At 44.2% G+C, this 20,376-nt stretch overlaps 1 protein-coding gene across 5 annotated transcripts in view; it reads right to left on the bottom strand.

The window, feature by feature from the left end:
• Window positions 1–20,376, bottom strand: part of TEAD3 (TEA domain transcription factor 3) — a 308,072-nt gene that overhangs the window by 139,849 nt on the left and 147,847 nt on the right. For all 5 annotated transcript variants that reach the window (XM_069238769.1, XM_069238773.1, XM_069238774.1 and 2 more), the window contains exon 2: window positions 19,771–20,025. In XM_069238769.1, coding sequence (XP_069094870.1) covers window positions 19,771–19,906 — 136 coding nt within the window. In that variant the 5' untranslated portion in view covers window positions 19,907–20,025. The remainder of the gene's footprint in view (window positions 1–19,770; window positions 20,026–20,376) is intronic.

The raw sequence follows: 20,376 nt of genomic DNA, 5'->3' as shown, positions 1-20,376 counted from the left end.
AGGCATTAAGGTGGAGGTTTTGGACGCTGGGAACCTGCTCATAACAATGCTAGAGGATGTTCAACATTAACTAGAAACCAAAGAGAAAGGGATAGGCGAAGCAGATAAGAGTCCCACATCCTCCAAGGCAAGTCCATCACTATTAAGACCAACTGTTGTAAGAAAATATGCAATGAAGATGGAAATCCCACCTCAGGGGGAACGCATCTCCCAGGAATCCCCAGCACAGAACTGCGGGCAGTGAGTGTTTACATGAGTGCAACGAGATCCACTGAAGGGCTGCCCTAAAGTGTAAAGACCGACTGACCCACTTTCAGGTGAAGATGCCACTTGTGATAGGCAAAGATGGTGCAGACTGAACTCCTCTGCCTGCTTATTTTGGTTCACAACTATCCATATTGTGAGCTTGGACTAAGGACTACAGCTTCAGTGCCTCCAGGCAAAGGGGGTTCAAGCCCACACCACCCTGTTTGTTGGGGTACCACACAGTAGTCATGTTTTCTCTCAAGACCTGAACAGATCAACGATGGATAGTAGGCAGGAACCCTTTGAGCGAAAGGCAGATCGCCCAAACATCAAGCAGACAGATGTGTAAAATACGCTTTGTGGGAAACCACCTGACTGTAATCCCCAAAGAATTGTGATGGCCACCCCAATTGAAGAAGGGTGAATCGATTACCAGCGCTGCTGGCACAAGGCAGAAGGGCTGCATGCAAGTAATTACACAAAAAGGCAACAGTGGTACAAATGTCACATCTCCGTCTTCAAAGCGTTATAATAAAATACATCAGTGGAGCCCCAGACGCTATTGCCACAATGTGTCCCAGCTAGACCCCCGAGAACGTTGATCATAACACAAACCGCTTGTTAATATATTTAATAGTGGTGCACTCTAAGTGTATACACATCGCTCAGTTTTTACTGCGAGGCCCCCTACTGTAGTGGATACAACCAGTCCATATGGAACATTATTCTCTCATTCTACAATATTACAACAGAAAACCACCCAAACCTTTGCGTAGTATTGTAGGTAGTCAGTACAATTCAAACCAGTCATTACAGAGATATTTCATAGACTCATCAGAGCGGCGCACATTTTCCAAACAAACCCATTTGTTACACACTCAAGCCTACGTTCTGAGGAAAACAAGAGGCATATAAAACAGACACAGATCCATTATGCAAGTATTCTTATGGCACACAGTCATGAACCTGTTCCTAGCTCACACACTTTACCTACACTGTCAGTATGAAATATTACCTCTACACCGCAATCCTTCTCTTGATGTCTCTCATTCGCGCACACCAGACTCTCTCAATAAGACTTCCATGTAGGAATAGATCATTCATGGAATGATTTTTCTTATTTTCATTCAGTCAGTTGCAATAATAGATTTCTAAATTCACCAGACAAATTCCATTTGCCAAATCCGCCTGAGTTTTTAACAAGACTCACTCAGGCTCCAGGTTTAATTTAGACAGGTAGCTTTGTTTCTCGTTCCCGAGATCCAGATACCTCAAATTCAGTTTAGCATTGCCCAGCTTCCTACGGGCCTGCTGCCGAAAGTTATACCAGGACAACAAACTTGATAAAGGAAAACAGAACTATTTGCAATCATCTGAGCTGAACATTATAATGTTAAGAACTCAGGTAGGAGACAGGCCTGTTATTTTAGAGGCATTCTCTCCTGCCTTTCTTTATCACTCTTGCTCTCAGCGCTTTTAGCTGTTCACTTCCTTGTACAGCATTTATTTATTTTTACCTCGGGCAAATTATTGGCTCCTAGGCAGTAGAAAGTTCATTTCCTTACTGAGTGGGAGAAGAGCAGCCGGTGCATGAGTGGTTCACATGTCTTTTACAAATTTGAGGTGTTCCTTGGCTCTCAAATAAGTTTTCCTTCAGCGTTTTACAAGCCATTTGAGGGCACTGCTGTCCCTGCAGGTTGCCTTTGCTTTCTCTTTGCCTTCCTGTGTGGTCAGAGGTCGCAAAAATGACATCAGGGGTGGCAACGGGGAAACCGCGGCCTGGATGTCATTTAGGGGTCGCTAAGTATGGAGAACCAGCAGGATGCACGTAGCAATGAAGCCCAAAAGATGGAGGACTCTCAGAAGGTCAGAAACAGAGCTCTCTCCTGAGCATCAGAATCACAATCTGAATGTCCTGAACCTGTCACTGGGGAGGTGATGCCTGGAGGGCTAGAGCTGCAACTTGGGGAGGTGTATGTAGAAGAGTAGAGAGACCATGTCATGTAAGTGGTCTGTCTGGCTGTGGTGTTCCTGCCAATAAGACAGTCATCGAGGCATGGTAATGCAGAGTCCCGACCTGCAAAGATGTGTTTCAGTCTCTAACATCTACTTTCTGAAGACTCCCTGTGATGAAGCTAACCCAAACAGAAGAACAGTGAATTGATAGTGGATGGAGCCTGGTACAAACAGCACATACCTCCTGTGGGACTGAAGGATCAGTACATGAAAATACACATCTTTCAAGTAAAAGGACACCACCCAGTCCCTCAGAGCTGAAAGGACCTGAACAAGGGAAAGCATTGTGAATTTCTCCATGATGGTAAAGACATTCAGAGTGAGAAGGGGCAGAATGGGAAGGAGCTCGCGGTCTTGCTTGAGAACAAGGAAATAACAGAAGTAGCATCCCTGTCTGATATTACTCCCTGAACTCAACTGCACATCCCCTTTACTCACTGCTGCAGAATGTGGGGATGGGTGACAGAGGTAACCAGAGGAAAGGGACGAGGCAAGTTATGAAAGGTAAGGTGTGGCCTTGCTAACTGATCTGTAAGACGAAACGAGCCATGGTCATAGACCGCCAGTGAGGTAAATTAACGGAAAACATCTCCACTACAGGCCACATGAGCTCTCCCTAGGGTGACTTAAGTGGTTGTGGGAAGGAGGAAATAGACTGTTACGGCTGCCCTCAATGAACTTTGGAAACAGCACGTCCCGGTAGCTCTGAAAGAACTAATTCAAAAGTCAGGCCCAGGGTGTATCACTTGTGGTACTGTGGGCAGAGCTGGGGAGGAAGGACACCCACCCCTTGTTTATAGTACTGTAATGCCGAGTCGGCCTTCTCACCAAACAAGCAAGCGCCAAAGGGCATGACCACAAGCTTGACTTGAACATCATCACCCAAAAAGACCTTGGAATGCTTCCAGCCATGGTGGTCAATGGCTGTAAAAGAGCCCATGGAGTATGCCACCGAATCCTCCAGGCTAGAGGAGAAAATCAGTTTGGCTCTTTCTTGCCCATAAAACAAAACAGCTTCAGGTTGGTCGGGAAGGTGGTAGAAAAGGTCTGCAATGATCATCTGTGCCATTTATTAAAAGGCATGGTAGTAACAGGCCGGAAAGCAAGTCATATTTATGAAACAGAGGGCAAGGCTCCCAGTGCCTCAATTCTCAGGCTCTCCGAAGAGGACTGAGCAGTCAAGAAGTTCAGCCCCCCAGAAGCCAGACAATGAAAGCAGCTCACCTGGTAGGTCACTACGAGTGCAGCACCAAGAATGCCCTAGGTGACGAAGATAAAATCCATCACCATCTCACTAAAAGAGAGAAATAATTCCATGAGTGGAAGACACTTATTGCAGAATTATTGTGAGGTTTTCTTTCTTCTCCTTCACTGGTAGTGCAATTCAAGGAACCTTGCCATCTTCCATAGGACAGCCATGAACGACAACTTCCTACACAGGAGGACATGGAAAATCCACCTCAGCGTCCACTGGCATTTTTAAGCGCTAAAAAATTGGCACTCTTTCTAAGTAGAGGGGGAAGAAGATTGGTCACCTCGTTGCTGTCACCATTGTCCCGATAAACAACGTTGGGCATCTGACTTCGTTAAGAACTAGAGCAAAAAAATCCCTCACGTCTAGCACAATACTTGCCATGAGGTAGGGTACTGTGTAGGGACTCGTCATCCAACAAGTGATGGACTCTACGTCTGGATCTGGCACCAATGGTGTTCATATTCAAGGAAATTTGTCTCTTTCTTTAAGGGACAAGAAGTACAAGTGGTGGGCTGTCCAGCAATGCCTTCAGTGAAGAAAGAGGTTCAGCTGGAGGCGACATGCATCAGGAGAAGTCTAAATGGGGTTGAATGGCATTCAGATTTTGGAGCTGCTGGTGGAAGCCTGAACAGTTGGTCTCTACTGCTTCTTGGGGTTCGCAGGTTCAACAGAGGTAGCAGAAGAGGGAAGCACAGCCTGTATGAAAGCTGCAATTTGTATGGGGTCAGCACCATAGGCTAGAAATTCTTAAATAGTTTGAAGGTGGCTGCACAGCTAAACCCAGCCGCTGTTCCATCTCCTTCAAAACTGGCTCAGAGGCCGTGCTTTATATTAAAAAACGAGGATTAAATTGGTAAAATATTTTTTTTTTTAATTGGCTCAGAGGACGACGCTGAGGCTGGATTTGTAGAAGGGAACCTGCCCACTGAAAGACCAACCCCCTCAAGCAGGATCAACCTCGTCAAGCCAAAGAGTTCCTTCTGTGGTGCAATTTGTGTTTCTTTCTAAGGGACTTGTGATAGAAGCATCCCATTTCAGAGATTTGCTGGGAGGCAAGTAAGCATGTGAGCCAGAGAAAGACCTCAACTGTTGCTGGGCCTAGCACTTGTCTCGGGCCTGTTCCATGAAATGTTTCATCTCCCACTTCCCCACACTTTTCGTTTGAGCTGGAGTGATGTTTGAGCACCTGGTATCACAGGCCCATGTAGGGAGAGGTAGAGTGTCATCTTCTTGTGGAAGGATCGACATGGCTTTAAATCTTACAGTTTTATGGAAGACATCCTGCCAAAACACTACGCAAGACCGTTTTGTGGAAAACGTAAAGATTGTTCCCTCTCTGATCTAGCTGGCACCATTTTCTGATCTCCTAGCTACCAGTCTTCAGTAACCCCACTCCTCTTGTACTGACCGTGTAACGTAGCACAAAAAGTCACGGTTCAACAATGCCACCACTTTTGTGGCTTTAGCGCTGAAATTGTGTGATCTTAGGCAGATAGTTCATTACACCAAACCTCCTTTTTCTTCCTATTAATATATGAACACACTTTCAAATGTGCACGTTCAAAACAGCAGCTGCACAAAAACCTATCATGTTTGATCAATGGACTATATTGTTACTCTAATATTCTGGGACACATACGGAGTTCACATAACAAATGTCTTGCCTCTTAGTTCACTAATGGCACTGTTGCCAGAGCTGGGGTGGGGGTAGGAATAGTTCTAAGTTTATGTTTAACAAACTATCACTTTTAATAAATGCTTCTCAGTGCAGTGCTATAATGTGATGTATTACCGTCAAAGTTTCCCTGTGTTAAAGAAATACTCTTTTTTTGCAATTCTGAAGAGACTAACATATTAGATGTGATGTTTGTTGTATGATTTACACAGCAATTAGACCTACAAAGGGGGATTGGATGCTCTAAACATCTACAATGAAAGTAATGATCTAGTGGCCAACCCAAGCAGGACCAAAGTGGTGTTTTTTGGTCACTAGGTAAAAATGGCTTTATTCAGGTGGAGACTGGGTACCCAGACAATCGTAACTGCAAGAATGTACAACTACCTCAGGGCACAGCTGCCAGCGAAAACAACATCACACCCTTCAAGGAAATGTGTGACAACCTTGCCCACTTCTTCCAGGACAAGATCACAACCATATACAGAAACTTTAACCCACACCTACGGACTTCGACAGATCCGCCACAACCGTAATCCACATGAACCATATACTGACCGCCTGGAACATCCTCTCCACCATGAAATACATCCACTCAGGAACTCCCACAGACCCATGCCTGCACTACATCTTCAACCTTGGAAAACAAAGAATCGGCCTGGATCGCACCACCCTGTTCAACACCTCTATCAACACAACATTTCCAGACCCCTAGAAACACCCCGAAGTCAGACCACTACTCAAAAAACCCTCCCACCGACCCCAGCGAATCCAAAAACTACTGACCAATCTCCCTGCTCCCATTCCCGGCTAAGGTACTGGAAAAGATAATCATCAAGCAACTCATGACATATCTGGAGCAGAACCAACTACTTAATGTCTCGCAGTCCAGCTTCCAAAGCAATCACAGCACCGAAACTGCCCTGATCACAGCCACCGACAACATCTGAACCCTCCTTGACCAAGGACAAACAGCAGCTCTAATCCTCCTCGACCTCTCAGCAGCCTTTGACACCATATCCGACCACATGCTGATCGAAAGAATCTACCACATCGGCATCCATGGGGAATTGCTCAGACGGATCACCTCTTTCACGGGAAGAAGCCAGGAGATCTACCTCCCACCGTTCATCTCCGAACCCAAGGAGATCACCTGCGGTGTCCCCCAGGGCTCTTCCCTAAGCCCCACGCTCTTCAACGCATATGTGACCTTGTTGGCCAACATCGTTAGATCACATGGTCTCAGCATAATTTCCTACGAAGATGACACCCAACTCATCCTCTTACTCACAGACGACCCCTCCACCACCAGAACGAGCTTCCATCGATGCATGACAAGTGTCGCTGATTGGATGAAGAACAACTGCCTGCATCTGAATACATACAAGACGGAAGTACAGATCTTTGGCAAGAGCAGCAACACATGGAACGACTCCTGGTGGCCATGAGACCTAGGACCCACACTCACTCCCTCAGACCACACCAGAAACCTCAGAATCATTGACAACAAGCTCACTATGAAATCAATGATCAACAGTCTCCTCTGCCTGCTTCCTCACTTTGTGCATGCTATGTAAGATCTTCAAGCGGCTACTTCAACACAAGAGACACAGGCTCTCATCACCAGTCGACTGGACTACAGCAACGCCCTCTACGTAGGAATCACTGTGCTCCTCCTACACAGACTTCAGATCATACAGAACATCATAGCAAGACTCATCCTTGGCCTTCCCCAATGAACCCACATCACACCCCACGGCAGGCAACTTGACTGGCTCACTGTACAGAAGAGATGCCATTCAAGCTGCTGATCCACGCACACAAGGCTATACACAATCAAGGACCTGTGTACATTAACCACCGCCTGAACTTCCACCAACCGTCAAGAAGACTACGCTCTGCCTCCCTTTCACTTGTCCATACTTACCCCATCTACCAAAGCAGAAGTGGAGGACGCTCCTTCTTTCACGTTGCAGCAAAAACCTGGAACAGCCTCCCAACAAACCTCTGGACCATTACCTCATTCCAGATGGCCCTCAAGACCCGGCTGCTCGAATAAGCCCCTGGGACCTGAAAGCACCTGGATACTCTATTGGGTGATTAGCTGCACTTTATAAAGCCTGATTGAATTGACATAAGGAAGGCATCCATAGACCAGCTTAAGATAAAGTCTAAAGTGTAATCAACTATCTATCCTCAGTGTAAGCTCTATTGGAAATTATGCAGCCCAACTAAGGTACCAATCAGGAGGGTTATAAAAACTAAACTACTAACGTCAGCAGGGTTTGCACAACAAGCTTTCCCTTGCCAAACTGAGGCAATGGTGGAAAAGGCTCAGTGCCAGGGCTACAAACGTATCTTCAGGCTACCAAAATAAATGTGTAACAGCCTGACCCAGCTGGAGTTTGGCCTTGTCCAGCAAAAATATGAATGCTTGGGAACTCAGGCGAAATATTATTACCAGGTCCCTAAAGTTCCTACAGGATCAATGAAGGATGCACTCAAAGCAATATCTGAAAGGAAAGCTAACCCCCCTGGAACAGCACTATGCAAAAAGCTGTAGCAACACGGAAACTGGCAACTGAAAACGAGTCATGGGACAGCAGAAACTGTGCTGCTATAAAGAAAGCTATAAACTCACCAGTTATTGAGGGAAGATGACAAGACCAGATACAAGGGCAACAGAGGGTAGCCAGGACTAATTGCATCCGATGAGGCAAGCAATATGCAGCCATATTTGAGTAAAGGCCTGGGAAGAAAATGTTTAAAATATATCCAATGCGTCAGGCTGGTGGCCTTGTCAACATAAGAACTATACCCAGGGTGGAAATATTTAACACACATAGTTAAGTGGAAACTCTGTAATTACAGAGAGGAGTCCCTGTTGCATCTCATGTCGTTGCCCAGCCTTGTTACAACAATGATGGAAGCTACTAAAACCAATGTTCTTATTAAAAGGGGTACAGACATGAACAGAAGCAGTGTCAGAACTTGTCTCCTGTACAGTGCCCTAGGAGTTGGCAAATTTGGGAAATATATGAGGAAGGTTCGATCTGGGCTGAGTGAATTAAAGACACCCAGCAACAATATAGAAAAGGAAGACACCAGCCTCAGACAGCTGGCAGAGGCATCAGAATATGGTTAAATGAAGCAGGCTTTTCTTTTAGACTTTCCAGAGGACAACTCTATAGTGCTCGTCCAATTGTGTTAACATAAGGGGCACTAGGATGTAACAAGCTTAATATCTAAGGGGGGGGAGGGTGTGTTGGGACGGTAAGCGTTTTTTTTTTTTTTAATGTGCATCAATATATACAGGTTATTAAACAACTTTTAAGGCATATTTGCACATGGATCTATAGCTTTAGCGCCGGCAAATTGCACAACTAGCACAATGAAGGGGTTTTCGTAAGTAGTGGTAAATCAGGTGTGAGTCTGTTTGGGAGATATACGAGTCACCAGGTCCAAAACACAGGCTCCTTCTATAAATTCTAGGTATAATAGCACAATTTAACTTTATAAGATAGACTTTTTTGAGCCAGGAATGCAAGTGTCCTTAAAATTACTTGGATTGTTAGCAATTGCATATGCAGCTGTATTCCAGGCACGAGAGGATTTGGGAGAAATGGAAGCATCTAGCTGTTGGATGTATGTTTCTTTAAAACAGTTCAGGTGCAAAACACAAGCTGTCCCTATAAGTTCCAGGTATGAAAGCACAAAGTTACGTTATAACTTAGGCATTTTTAGCCAAGAATGCATGTGCCCTTAAATTGATGTGCACTGTTACTGACTGTTTAAGCTTCGGAATTTCCAGGCAAGAGTATATTGTGGGAAATAAAAGCTTTCAGCTGTTGAACATAAATGTTTTTAAACAGTTGTAAGTACAACAAGCACTACTGTCTCTTTAGAGGACAAAAAATTCTAGTTAGGAAAGCAGGTGTCTTCATATTGAATAGGGACTTTAACCAACTATGCATGATTAGATGTTTAAATGCAGGGAACAGCGCCATCACTTTGCTTCAATGTAGACCGCTTATCCTTAGTATGGTGACTGAATTGAGTGCAATTGACAAGTCATAGCTCAAGCATATAGGTATTGGTATGTTTTTATATCTTATTTTATCTCAATTTAATGCAATTGTATAAATGTGGGAAATTGCAATGATTTTAAGTAATTTCTCAATAAAAGTTTCATTCATAGCAATTATGTTCAGGGCTAGGCTCGAAGAGCCAAGCCAGAGCCATGATTCAGCTTGGGCTTGGCTCTCCCTTTTCATTTACTGGCTCACCCACCTCTACAGAACGGGTAAGGCATCAGGGAGGTAAGGGCCAGAGAGTGAAAGGGCAGAAAGAAGGATAACTACAAGTGGAAATCAGCATGGGAGCCGAGAGGAAAGAGGAGACCTGACAAGTGTGTTTGGTAGAGAATAGCAGAGATGAGCAAGCAATTGAAACTTCGAACCAGGCTTGAGCCTGAAGCCTGCCCCAGCTTGAGGTCCCGTTGGAACCTCGAGCCCATAACGAGCTGAGCTTTCATGTGGCATCTGTCTGATGGGCTCCCTCTGCCCAGGATATGGCTTTATGGCCAGTACTGTCCGCTCAACATCCTGGTTTCTGGGCAAATCAATTAATCTCCCCCTGCATATAAACAATGAATGGGCCGCTGTGTAATGTAACTGAGGCTCCTGTAAAGTGCTCCAATAGCTTTGGGTTGAGTTTATGTTATAGAAAAACTGCAGAAAAATGCACAAAGAGATTAAACAAGGCCTTGACATAAGGAATGACAAAGAGATACAAGTTTCCTGGCTGATTTGCACAAAGTGAAATCAGAAAACCTGGATACATTGTGGCTTCCCTAACTTAAATGTTGTGATCTTAGGCAGACATTTTGTTTCACCAAAACTCTTTTTTCCTTCATTAATGTGTACGAAAGCACTTTCAAATATTTGAGTTTAGAGTACCAGTTGGAAAAAAAAACTATTAAATTTAAATTAACAGATTATAATATTACTCTATAACAATGTTGATCACGTGTAGAGTTTACACGAGAATTGCATTGCCGTCTTAGTGCACTAATGGCTAATGTTTAAAAGCTATCACTTTTAATAATTTCGACGTGATTTATTCATGTCAAAGCTTGGCATGTTAAGGAAATACACATCCTTAAATCTGAAGCGATTTTATCTTTTTTTCGTGGTTTGCTGTGTGAATTACAGAGTGAACATTTTCAGGGCTCGCCTCGTGTCCTGGCCCTAAGATCCGAGCCAGACCCTTGGCTCTCTCCCTGTTAATCTGTTGGCTCGCCCACCTTTAGAGAACAGAGGGTGTGAGAGGGCGGGAAAGGCGAGACGGGAAAATTAGATTAATGCGTTAAAGCCCTAAGAGGCGACAGAAAAGCACAGATCTAGATAGGATGAAATGGGTGGGGAATGGGCGGTGGTATTAGGGGGGAGGTGGGATGGGTGGTGAGGATGCGGGTTTTGCAAGGGTGTCAGTCAGCGGTAAAAGGATGAGGGAGAGAGAGGGCAGGGAGGGAGAGAGGACGGGCCGTGACGTTGGAAGAGGGTGCTGGGTAGAAGGGAGACTGGGAGGGGGCAGACGGTGGAGTAACTAAAGGTGAGGAGTCGCAGGGTGATGAGGAAGGGCGCACGTGCGGCGGAAGTGACTCGTAAAGGATAAGTGGGGGTAAGGTTTGTCAGGGCGATGCAAAGGGATACCGTGGCTGAGAAGTGAGACGTTATGAAGTGACAATGGGAGCGCGGGAACCGTGTGAGGAGCAGATAAGAGGGCCGCCTGCAGAGATCCTGGAGAGGACGGAAGGATTTGAGGGACAGACATGGGGAGGGTTTCCGGCAGGTAGAGGATATACGAAAGGGGCTGCGCCCGTGACACACGAGAGGTTGGGCATGCAGGTGTCCCTCAACGGATTAACACACCCTTGTTCTGCCCCTCTGAGCACAAAGAGTAATGTGAGCCGGCCTAAGTGGGAGGGAGGAAAGCTTCAGTCAGAACAAAAAGGAGGGAAACCGGAGGCCTGTCTTTAAGCCGCTGCCAGATGTCTGAGGCAGGGGCTGGAAAAACCGGTCCCAGACTCCAAGAACTGAAAAGAAGCCAACCTCCCTCCGGCACTCCAACTATTCCTGGAGAAATCCAAAAAATGCGCCGTTTTAGGAATCCCTGCCGGCACGGGTGCCCGCGCCACCCTGAGGGCTGATGGGGTGCGGGCTGCGTGTGCGGAGGGCGTCGGGCCGAGGCGAACAGGGCAGGGGCAGATCGTGGGAGGGGGCATGGGTGGCGATCTATCAAAGAATGAGCAGGATCGCGCAGACGTCACTTGGCTGAGCTGACGTGATAGTTTTATCCACATTTCATAGTACACCCATGGTTTGTTCTATTTTAATTTTTTGAAAGTTTAATATAACGTCAATTTGGCAAAAGGGCATTAGAGCGCTTTACATGAGCACCAGATTACAATAAACATTTTTTGAGGATCAACTGACTAGCTCAGAATCACAAGATAGTGAGCCAAGGCCAGGGCTTGAAACTGGTTCCCCAGTTCCAAAGCCGGTCGTTTAGTCCCATCCCCCAAATCTCCCTTGTTCGCTCCCATCTTCGGAACTGTAGGCACAATATCACCCCTTCCATCAGGGCACAAGCCCCAAACAAGCATTGGCAATGCACTAGGGTCTCGCATTTGTCCGAGTTACAGCTATTACCAGTTGTAAACTCCCAACCGGATTTTTCTTGCCACGTAGAAAGAAAAAAACAGCGCTATCGCGCTGCTACAGTTCACTCGTAGTGAAACCTATCGGCAAATGTGCAATTATGTACGTAACCGACAAAAGTGCAATTAACTATGTAAGAGGGTCGATATTATGCAAAGCGCTCAACTTCTGCCAAGCAAGATTGCGCAGCGAAAATAGAGAAAAGTAGTCCACAAACCTGACGGGAAACCGTGAGCCACGCATGTTTTCAGTACTTGGTCACTGCACTCGAGGAGGGCTAACCACCGGAAAAGGCATGACGTATGCGTGCCTTCCACTAATGAAAGCAAGCAGATTTTAAAAGGCAAGCCCACGAACCCATGAAAGACACTGACGTGACGTGGAAGGGGCTCTGAGCCCTTTTCTAACTCCGAAAGCGTCTTGTAAGCGATACACATGCGCATGCAACGCAGGTTTGATTCCCTAAAAAGACAGAAGTGGAGGGACTACCAACTTAGACAATATGCAAGTGACATCATGGCGTGTGACATCACAGCGTGTGACATCGCATGTGGTATCACAGAAAGTGGCATCACAACCCATGATCTCACAGGAAGTGACATCAGATTTTAAGACCTCACACATGTTTAGCAGGTCTATCAAGGAGTACATTTAAGCCGATTAAGAGATTTAACACAGGGGTGGCTTTAGCGCTGGTGGCACCAGGTGCAGCAATCTTTTTTGGCATGTTAACTCTCTGCGCTACTTTATGGTGAGTCAAAACTGTCACTAGACAAAACGCCGATCTCTCTCTCTAGCAAGAATATTAATCACAAGAGTTATCTTGACATTGTAATTGCTTCCTGAAGGCTGGACGCACAAGCAACTTTTCTACAGGTGCTTTTAAATCGCAAGTTTCGTAAGTTATTGCTAAACACAGCGCCCCCACTCAGGCCAGCGCCCCTTCATCCACGTCAGCACCCGGTGCAGCTGCACCGGTCGCACTGCCCTAAAGCTGGCCCTGATTTAACATGAGATTTCACATCAGGGTTGTACCAAAAAGGTGAAGTACCCCTGACACAAAATCTAGGCTCGAATTTAAACATTAATTAAAAAAAAAAAAAAAAAAAACACCTCAGCCACACAGTAACAATCTGTCCTCATGTTTTTTTGGAAAGTCTGCATTTTAAAATATCTTATGGGGCTAAGGCACCTACTACAGAGATCTTTATGTGAATGGTAAGATAACTCTGGAGGTTAAAGCATTTGGTAAGTGGGTACTATTTTTAACACAGATACCTTTTGTTACTTGCAGTTCATAAATTGAAATCCTTTTAATACAGAAAAGTGAGCTATGACGATCATGTGACTCCTACACAAGACAGTAAGGGTTGCATGGTGTAAGACATTATGTACATTGATTTACACACGACTCATTGTCAGTGTATAATGTGTATGTGTGATGTAAAGCACTCCAAAATCCTGCATTGGGATGAGTAGAGTTATAAAAGGAATAAAAACAAACAAAATAGTGGCACTTAAATTGTTATTTGTGTAAATACTGGTATAGACCAACACATCTGACAATCTTACAGTGCATGCATATCTTTTGTATACAGGGACTGACCAAAGTCAAAACCATGCCTCTCCAGTACTTGTGAAGCAATAACAAGCTGTGTGCCTTTGTTTTCCCTTCACTGCATTTGCATCTAGGTGTGAAGCTCCAGATAGCTCTCAGCCAGGATACCGTATGGCTCCTTAACTTCGGTCTTTGTTTTGGACCCAACTGCAATTTAAAATAACAAAAGATCCCTCGCCACCTGTTGCTGCTGGGAACTGTGTGCAGGCGCAGCTGAATGTGTCCTCCACTTGTGCCCTGCCTTCCACGCAGGCCATGTTTCAGGTGTTATAGGAAAAACATTTCTAGAGTTGGAGACATTGAGGGTTTTAGTTATGATCACCCCGACCCCAGCCCTTTCAAGAAACTGCCATGGGTGAACTCTCTACCTTTTACCAATTATGTTAACACCATCTCTTCTTTAGCTCCATTTTAATTTGGGGACAGTGCCTGGCCCTCAGTTCAGTTTCCATGATAGGCATGTACTGAATTGTTCCCCAAGTCATCCAACTCTTTCTCCTCTTTGGGCACATCCCCTTTCTCGAGTCAATGTCCACATTAGGACTATCCCCCCTCAGTACTGCTGGTAAGTATGCTGGTTAATGACACAGTCTGCTCCCCTCATGTCAGTTTCAACTTAATGGTACTTATGTTCAAATACTGACATTTTCTACATACTAATCAACTATAACAAAATAAAACATTGAGGTTAAACCAACGATATAATTCAATCTGGTAATATGATCTTAGCTTACATAAAAAAATGAGAAATTCACTGAATAAAACAAAGGCTAAAGTGGCATTGTAGTTAAGCATTGAATTAAGATAAAAACTAATGTTTAAAAAACAAGAAACACAGACGATTATCATCTATAGTTTTCTGAGTTAACTATAACTTGCGCCCTCACCTTGCACCGCTTATTATCTCACATATTACCTCACTGATGATATGGTAAATGACATGGATGATCACAAATTACATCACTGATGACACCATATTCGTATGCAGGAGAGAGTGTACAAATCTAGGTGCATAGCATGCAAATAATGTAAGCCTATGAGACAAGTGTGATAGTGCTTGTCAAAAGTTATACAGTGCACCGTATATAAATCCCTAAAGTTTGGTTTTCAAATATTACTCCATGTTAAACAAGGAAAAGGCTGAGCGCACTGATGTAGGTTGCAAATGTATATTTGGAAGTAGACTTAGGCTTAAAGGCAAAGCGTGTTCTAAAAAATCCTGTGAGAAAGGCCAAAGCTTCTGTTGAGAATAAACTATTCCCTAGTGGCTATGTGGGCACATGCCTAATGTTACCTATGTTACATAGATGTAATACAATGCTATGGATAAACTGTAGCGAGGATATTTACAAGGTGTGGATCTTTATTTCCAAAACTTTGCTGATGATTTTGAGGCTATGCACGGTGCTGAATGAGATAGAGGTGTCCCGCTTAGAGGGGGTTTGTCTCACAATAGTGTTCTAAACACGGCCCTAAGGTAGTATGCCAATGTGCGTAATTATGTTTTTATTTTGGCACCTAAGGGAGGGCCCCCGCCCACACATCCCATGGGGAAGAGGGTCAGGGTGCCATATGTATATATATTCTCCTTTAGGCGTCTTTGCCTGCGGGTTCCTGACTGCCGGCAGTGCCGTAGGCAGCACAGCACCACACGCTGCTTACAAGGATCAATTTCTTGCGGTGCTGGAATATGGCATCAATGCAGTCCTGAGATCTCATGAGTTATGCAGTAATCAGGTGGTGTTGTCAGTGGTCATCTACAGCCAAGCACTCAGTGAGACGCATCTGCCGCAATGAGGACACCTGTAAAAGCCACGTACAGGAGCTTGCTAGGTTATTCCAAATGCAAGGCTACTCTCTCCATATCATGCAGCAGAGTCTTTGCAGTTAGCCAGGGAAAAATGTACTTGGAATACCAACATTAGAAACAAAAGTGACTGAATCTCATTTGTGGTTGACTATCATCTTTTAGCTCTTAACTACAAAAATTGAATGCAAAAAAAAAATTAAAAATAAATAAACCACAATTCCCTTATTATCCAGCTGTGAAAAATGTCATAAGATTTTTTAAAACAACCAGTCATTGCTTATTGCAGTGCTCCCAATTTACAAGCTCTTACTGTAATAGCTGAACTCAAGCAAGCTGTACCAAATGCAGGGGTTCATTGTTGCGATTCTATAAGGTACCTTTTACAAACATCACTTGTAACATGTTCTGTTACGAGAAGAGCATATGGTATAAGACAGCATCTCGTGTGGATCAACATGCATTAATTATGAGATTATATGCCAATAAATACATAAAAACAATATGTAGGCCAAACAGTGAATGATTTCTGTACACGATTTAGGAATCCCAAATCGGCAATATTTAATAAGAAACTTCACGGAACTATTTGCTATCAGATTTGAAGATCCTCTCTGTGACACATGTAAAAAAAGAAGTACCAGACTGCAGAGAAAACTTCTGGATGACCAGTTAAAATCATGGCATCCAGATGGACTAAGCATCACTGACACCACCACCTGATACTGCATTTCTCAAGAGATCTCAGAACTACAATGATCCACATAGCAAATGGAATCGTTACTCGGGATGCTTTTTGAAAATTCAGCAGTGTCAGCTGTGCATGCTCTGAGCAAAAACTTGCATTAAAGAATTATGGTCGAGCTAGAACTCAAATCATGATTTTTAGTGGTCACATTACAACAGTAATGTCCCTAAACATGTGTTTTATCAACCAGATTTTGCCATCACGTTTTTGCTTGGGTTGATTTTTAAAAGACTGTCAGTTAGTTGAGGGGTTCATGAACCACAATTCATTAGTCACTTAAGAGAGTCTTCTGGTTCATGAACCTGGGTTTATGGTTCATGAACCACAAGTGATTATACTCTGAGCGTTGTGATCACATTGAATATTTACTTTGTGAACCATGTCAATGGTTCTAAGTTGCTGTTGATCCCCCAAGAGGTAATTGTTTTGCATTTACCAGCTCGGGGACTCGGTCTACAAACCTCACTTCATTTTTTGACTATTTTTCTTTGCGATTTATGATATTTTCCAACACTTTAAGATGTGTCCTCAGGCCCCTCCCCCTACCACAGTCCCACCTATCTTCTCGGTAAATCCATTTGCAGGCTTGACCATACATGGACTGTTTAAAAGAGTGTGGTTTCAGAATATCGAAGTGTACTATTGAGTGGTCGCAATATTGCGACCACAATACCAAAACCCAAAATATAACCAGATAATTATCTATAGATTTTCTATACTCCCTCCACATACATGTACCGTCAAGACATGGTATATACATCTTCAAGGTACATAGATCTGGAGTTAAGAATGGTAAACATCCTTCTGTCTGTGCACTTACCTACGGGTGTTTTGGTAACGATATTGTGACCACTCAATATTCCTGCTTCAATTGCAATACAAATGTTTGAAATGTTTTTGTGCTGCGCCACGTTCAGGAATTGTAAGTCTGGGTTTCCAAAAGACATACTGGCAGATTGAGAGAAAATCTCATTCTTTTCACCCTATCAAATGAGATTTGGTTAGCAAGCTGTCTTTGTGAGCTCATTAACCAAAAATCTTCTCAGCCAAACAATTTACCAAATATTTTCAAACAAAAGCTCGCACATCATTTCCCATACTTAACAGCAGATTTAATTTTGCATTTACTGTATCATCATTTGCTTTCTTTTCATTAATAACTCACTGATTAACGCCCAACCACAAATGAGAACTACTCTAATGGAACCTACGTCTTCATGCCAAGTTTGATTCTAATCTGTAGACCAGTTTCATCACATTCAGAAAGCAAAAAGCCAAATAAAAGTATCTGAGTTGTATTCTTGATTAGTTTCATAACATTCAAAGTTTTGAGGACAATATTGTGTCATGTACGTGACGTGGATGCCACTGGCCCTCAAACTCCTTCAATATTGGGGTTCCTTTTTTAAACACTGTAAAATTCAGTAGAACAGAAGGCATGCAACCAAGGAGATGGCCTGGCACTGAGTGAATGAGCAACAATGAAAAAAAGACAGACCATGGAAATAGCTCTGTAATATTTTTTTGTAATATAGAAGGATCATATGCTTCTAACAGTCATGTTGTCTTACCACGGTCTTCAATTAGCTAATCTTACTTATGCAAACTTTCTATTTCTATGCAGTCAGACTGCCAAAGTGGGGTTCGTGACTTCAGCTCCTGAGCTTGCTATATGTGACCTATGTTGATAGACCAGGAGACGTGGGCTTTAAATCTACAGATTAAGATAAAGTGAGCAAGGTTTTGGTTTCATCACCTGAACAATGCACCTCAGGACACAACACAGTACAGCTAATGTGCAAGGGGGGCAAGACCAGTGTTTGCTGCCAGTCCTCCCTCCCCATGTTGTAAAGGTGGGCGTAATTTGTGCTTTTGCACTGTGGGAAAGGAAGAGGATGTGTGGATAGATAAAGGGTGCTTACCTTCCCCCTTAGTATCCTTTGACCTTTGGGAACTAAAGGAGTTCTTGGAAGAGTCCCGGCCTGTCGCTCCCTGTAACAGTCATTGCCAGATTCTTGCTGTCATATAGCATTTTCAGGGAGAAAGAGAGAAGGGGTTCTGGCTGTCGATCTACATTTCTGGTGTAGATCCCTTGTAGTCCTCATCACCCTTTTCGAGACATCAACCCTTTACACCTCTACACTTTTCAACTCACCTGATCCTCCAATCTTGTTGAATAGGGAGTGGTCAATAATGCTTGCGAGTCTCTAACCTCACCCAATCCGGGTGTTGCCAGAATGCTCCCATGTGGTCGTAACCGCTCTCTAGCAGGGCACCCTTGTCATGCCTCCTCTAAACATCATCGCCAATCTAACCTTATTTGACAGCTCAGTGCCCTCCCACATCTCCTCACATGCATTGCCAGTGATTGCAAGTGGGCCTACTGGCACTCATGTCTGGGGTCTAGCACTTATTTTTTCTTTTCAGAATTTGACCCAGAGCAAAAGAGAAAAACACAAAAGGGAGCAAGAAGAGGAATAGCGAGACGTACAAAGCTGTGACAAAGATAGAAAGGAGAAACCTGCAAGAGGGAGATAAAGGGTCAGGGAAGGTCTGGTGGTGCATTAAAGAGGAAAAAGGCATGAGGTGGAATCAAGACCACACAGCCTTAGTATTTGGCACACCAACATACACTAGCACCGGCTGCAGACTTCTGAGCAAAACCTTGGGCACAATCACTTATTCTTTTACCAATACACCTCACCCTATAAGAAGAGATACCAAAGACTACCAGTGCTTCAGACACCACACTTCTTGCACTCACTCCTGGTAAAGGAAGACCACTTCCTCATCCCCTCTCTCACATGTAGAACCCTGTAAGGGTCCCCACTGAGCCCTTTCTTTAATATATACATGATGCTACTTCAACACCATCTTGGAGGACCAGGCTCATTTTCACCCATAAAATGACGACAACCAAATATACCCGACAAGTTCTGTTTTCCGAAACCATCAAAAGGGAAGACCAATGCAGAAGGATAAGAAGAACTGAGCTCAAATTATATTACGCCTAAACAGGTCCTGAATATAAGATTGCATTACAAACTCCCGAGTCACTGTGCACCTTGTAGTCCTTCTTGAAACATGCTGACAGTGTCATTTTCTTGTCAGAAGCTTCCCTACTCTGCTGAATTAGAAAAGTCCCCAATATGCTGTTAATGCTCGCAATTAACTTTATCCCTCTGGATGTGCTGGCATGTCTGCATTCCTAGCAATGATCCTGAAACTATCCTATGCATACTCCATTGTGTGGCACTATTGTGGCCAAGCCACTGCATCTGGAAACTGTTGTAAGCCTGGAATGATGGTAGTGTGTGGTGATACAAATATCATAAATTAACAGTTCTGTGAAGAAGTATTGCCCCTGCGCAGTAGCTGCACCAATGCAGAAATATTCTCTGTCATACCCAATCCCTGCTCTCTATGTCTGCAAACATGCACCTATGGTCTAGAGTCCATCCAGGACAGCCTAAAGCTGAACATTGGCTGTTGCCCTAGGTGGGGTCAGTGGGTATAATTTACAAGGAATACTAAATGACCAGCAAAAAAAAACAAAGTTACATGACCCGGCAGGTGGAAAGCATTTTGAATTATACCAATGAACACTACAGGGTATCCGGCAATTCTTTAACCACAATGCCATCCCACACTTCCACATTCCCAGACTTAGTGGTCACACTTACCATACATCTTGCCCTCATCAGACAAGATGATTTTGCGTCTACCGCAGGGAGGGTAGATGGCCAGCGCCTCCTGGAAGCTCTGCTCGATATCCGGGCTCCATACTCCCTCCGCGTCATTGTCCAAACCCTTCTCCATGCCCTCCTGCCCATCTTCTGGCCCCTCCTCGGGGCTGCCATTGGCGTTCCAGCTGTTCGACGCTATTGTGAAGGTTGCTCTGGGCTCCGATCCTGAGCCCCGCACTGCAAGTGCAGAACCTGCCAAGAGAATGGAGTAGAAAAGGTTAAAATGGTAAGTATGACCCCAATAGCTATCTGCGTAAGAGGCACAGTGCCTCCAGTGGCAACCATTATTATCAGCAAAAGATGCATTAAACAATAGTCCCAGGCACAGCGATCAGTATAATGAGTTCTCCGCCACAATGCCATACAATTATCTGAAGAGATGCATCTGCAAGGCCACCCATAACCCTATGCTTAATAAACACCCCTAAAAATATCTGCATAACAAGCACTGGACCCCAAGAGCCACCCATACCTGTCCGTATTGGAAGCACTGCATTTCACTGCCATCCAGAACTAACTGACAGAAGCAGCTCCCCTTGCCAA

The sequence above is a fragment of the Pleurodeles waltl genome, chromosome 6 (genome assembly GCF_031143425.1).
Source record: "Pleurodeles waltl isolate 20211129_DDA chromosome 6, aPleWal1.hap1.20221129, whole genome shotgun sequence".
Taxonomy (NCBI): Eukaryota; Metazoa; Chordata; class Amphibia; order Caudata; family Salamandridae; genus Pleurodeles; species Pleurodeles waltl.
The sequence above is the reverse complement of the archived record's forward strand: the minus strand, read 5'-3'. Positions and strand labels throughout refer to the sequence as shown.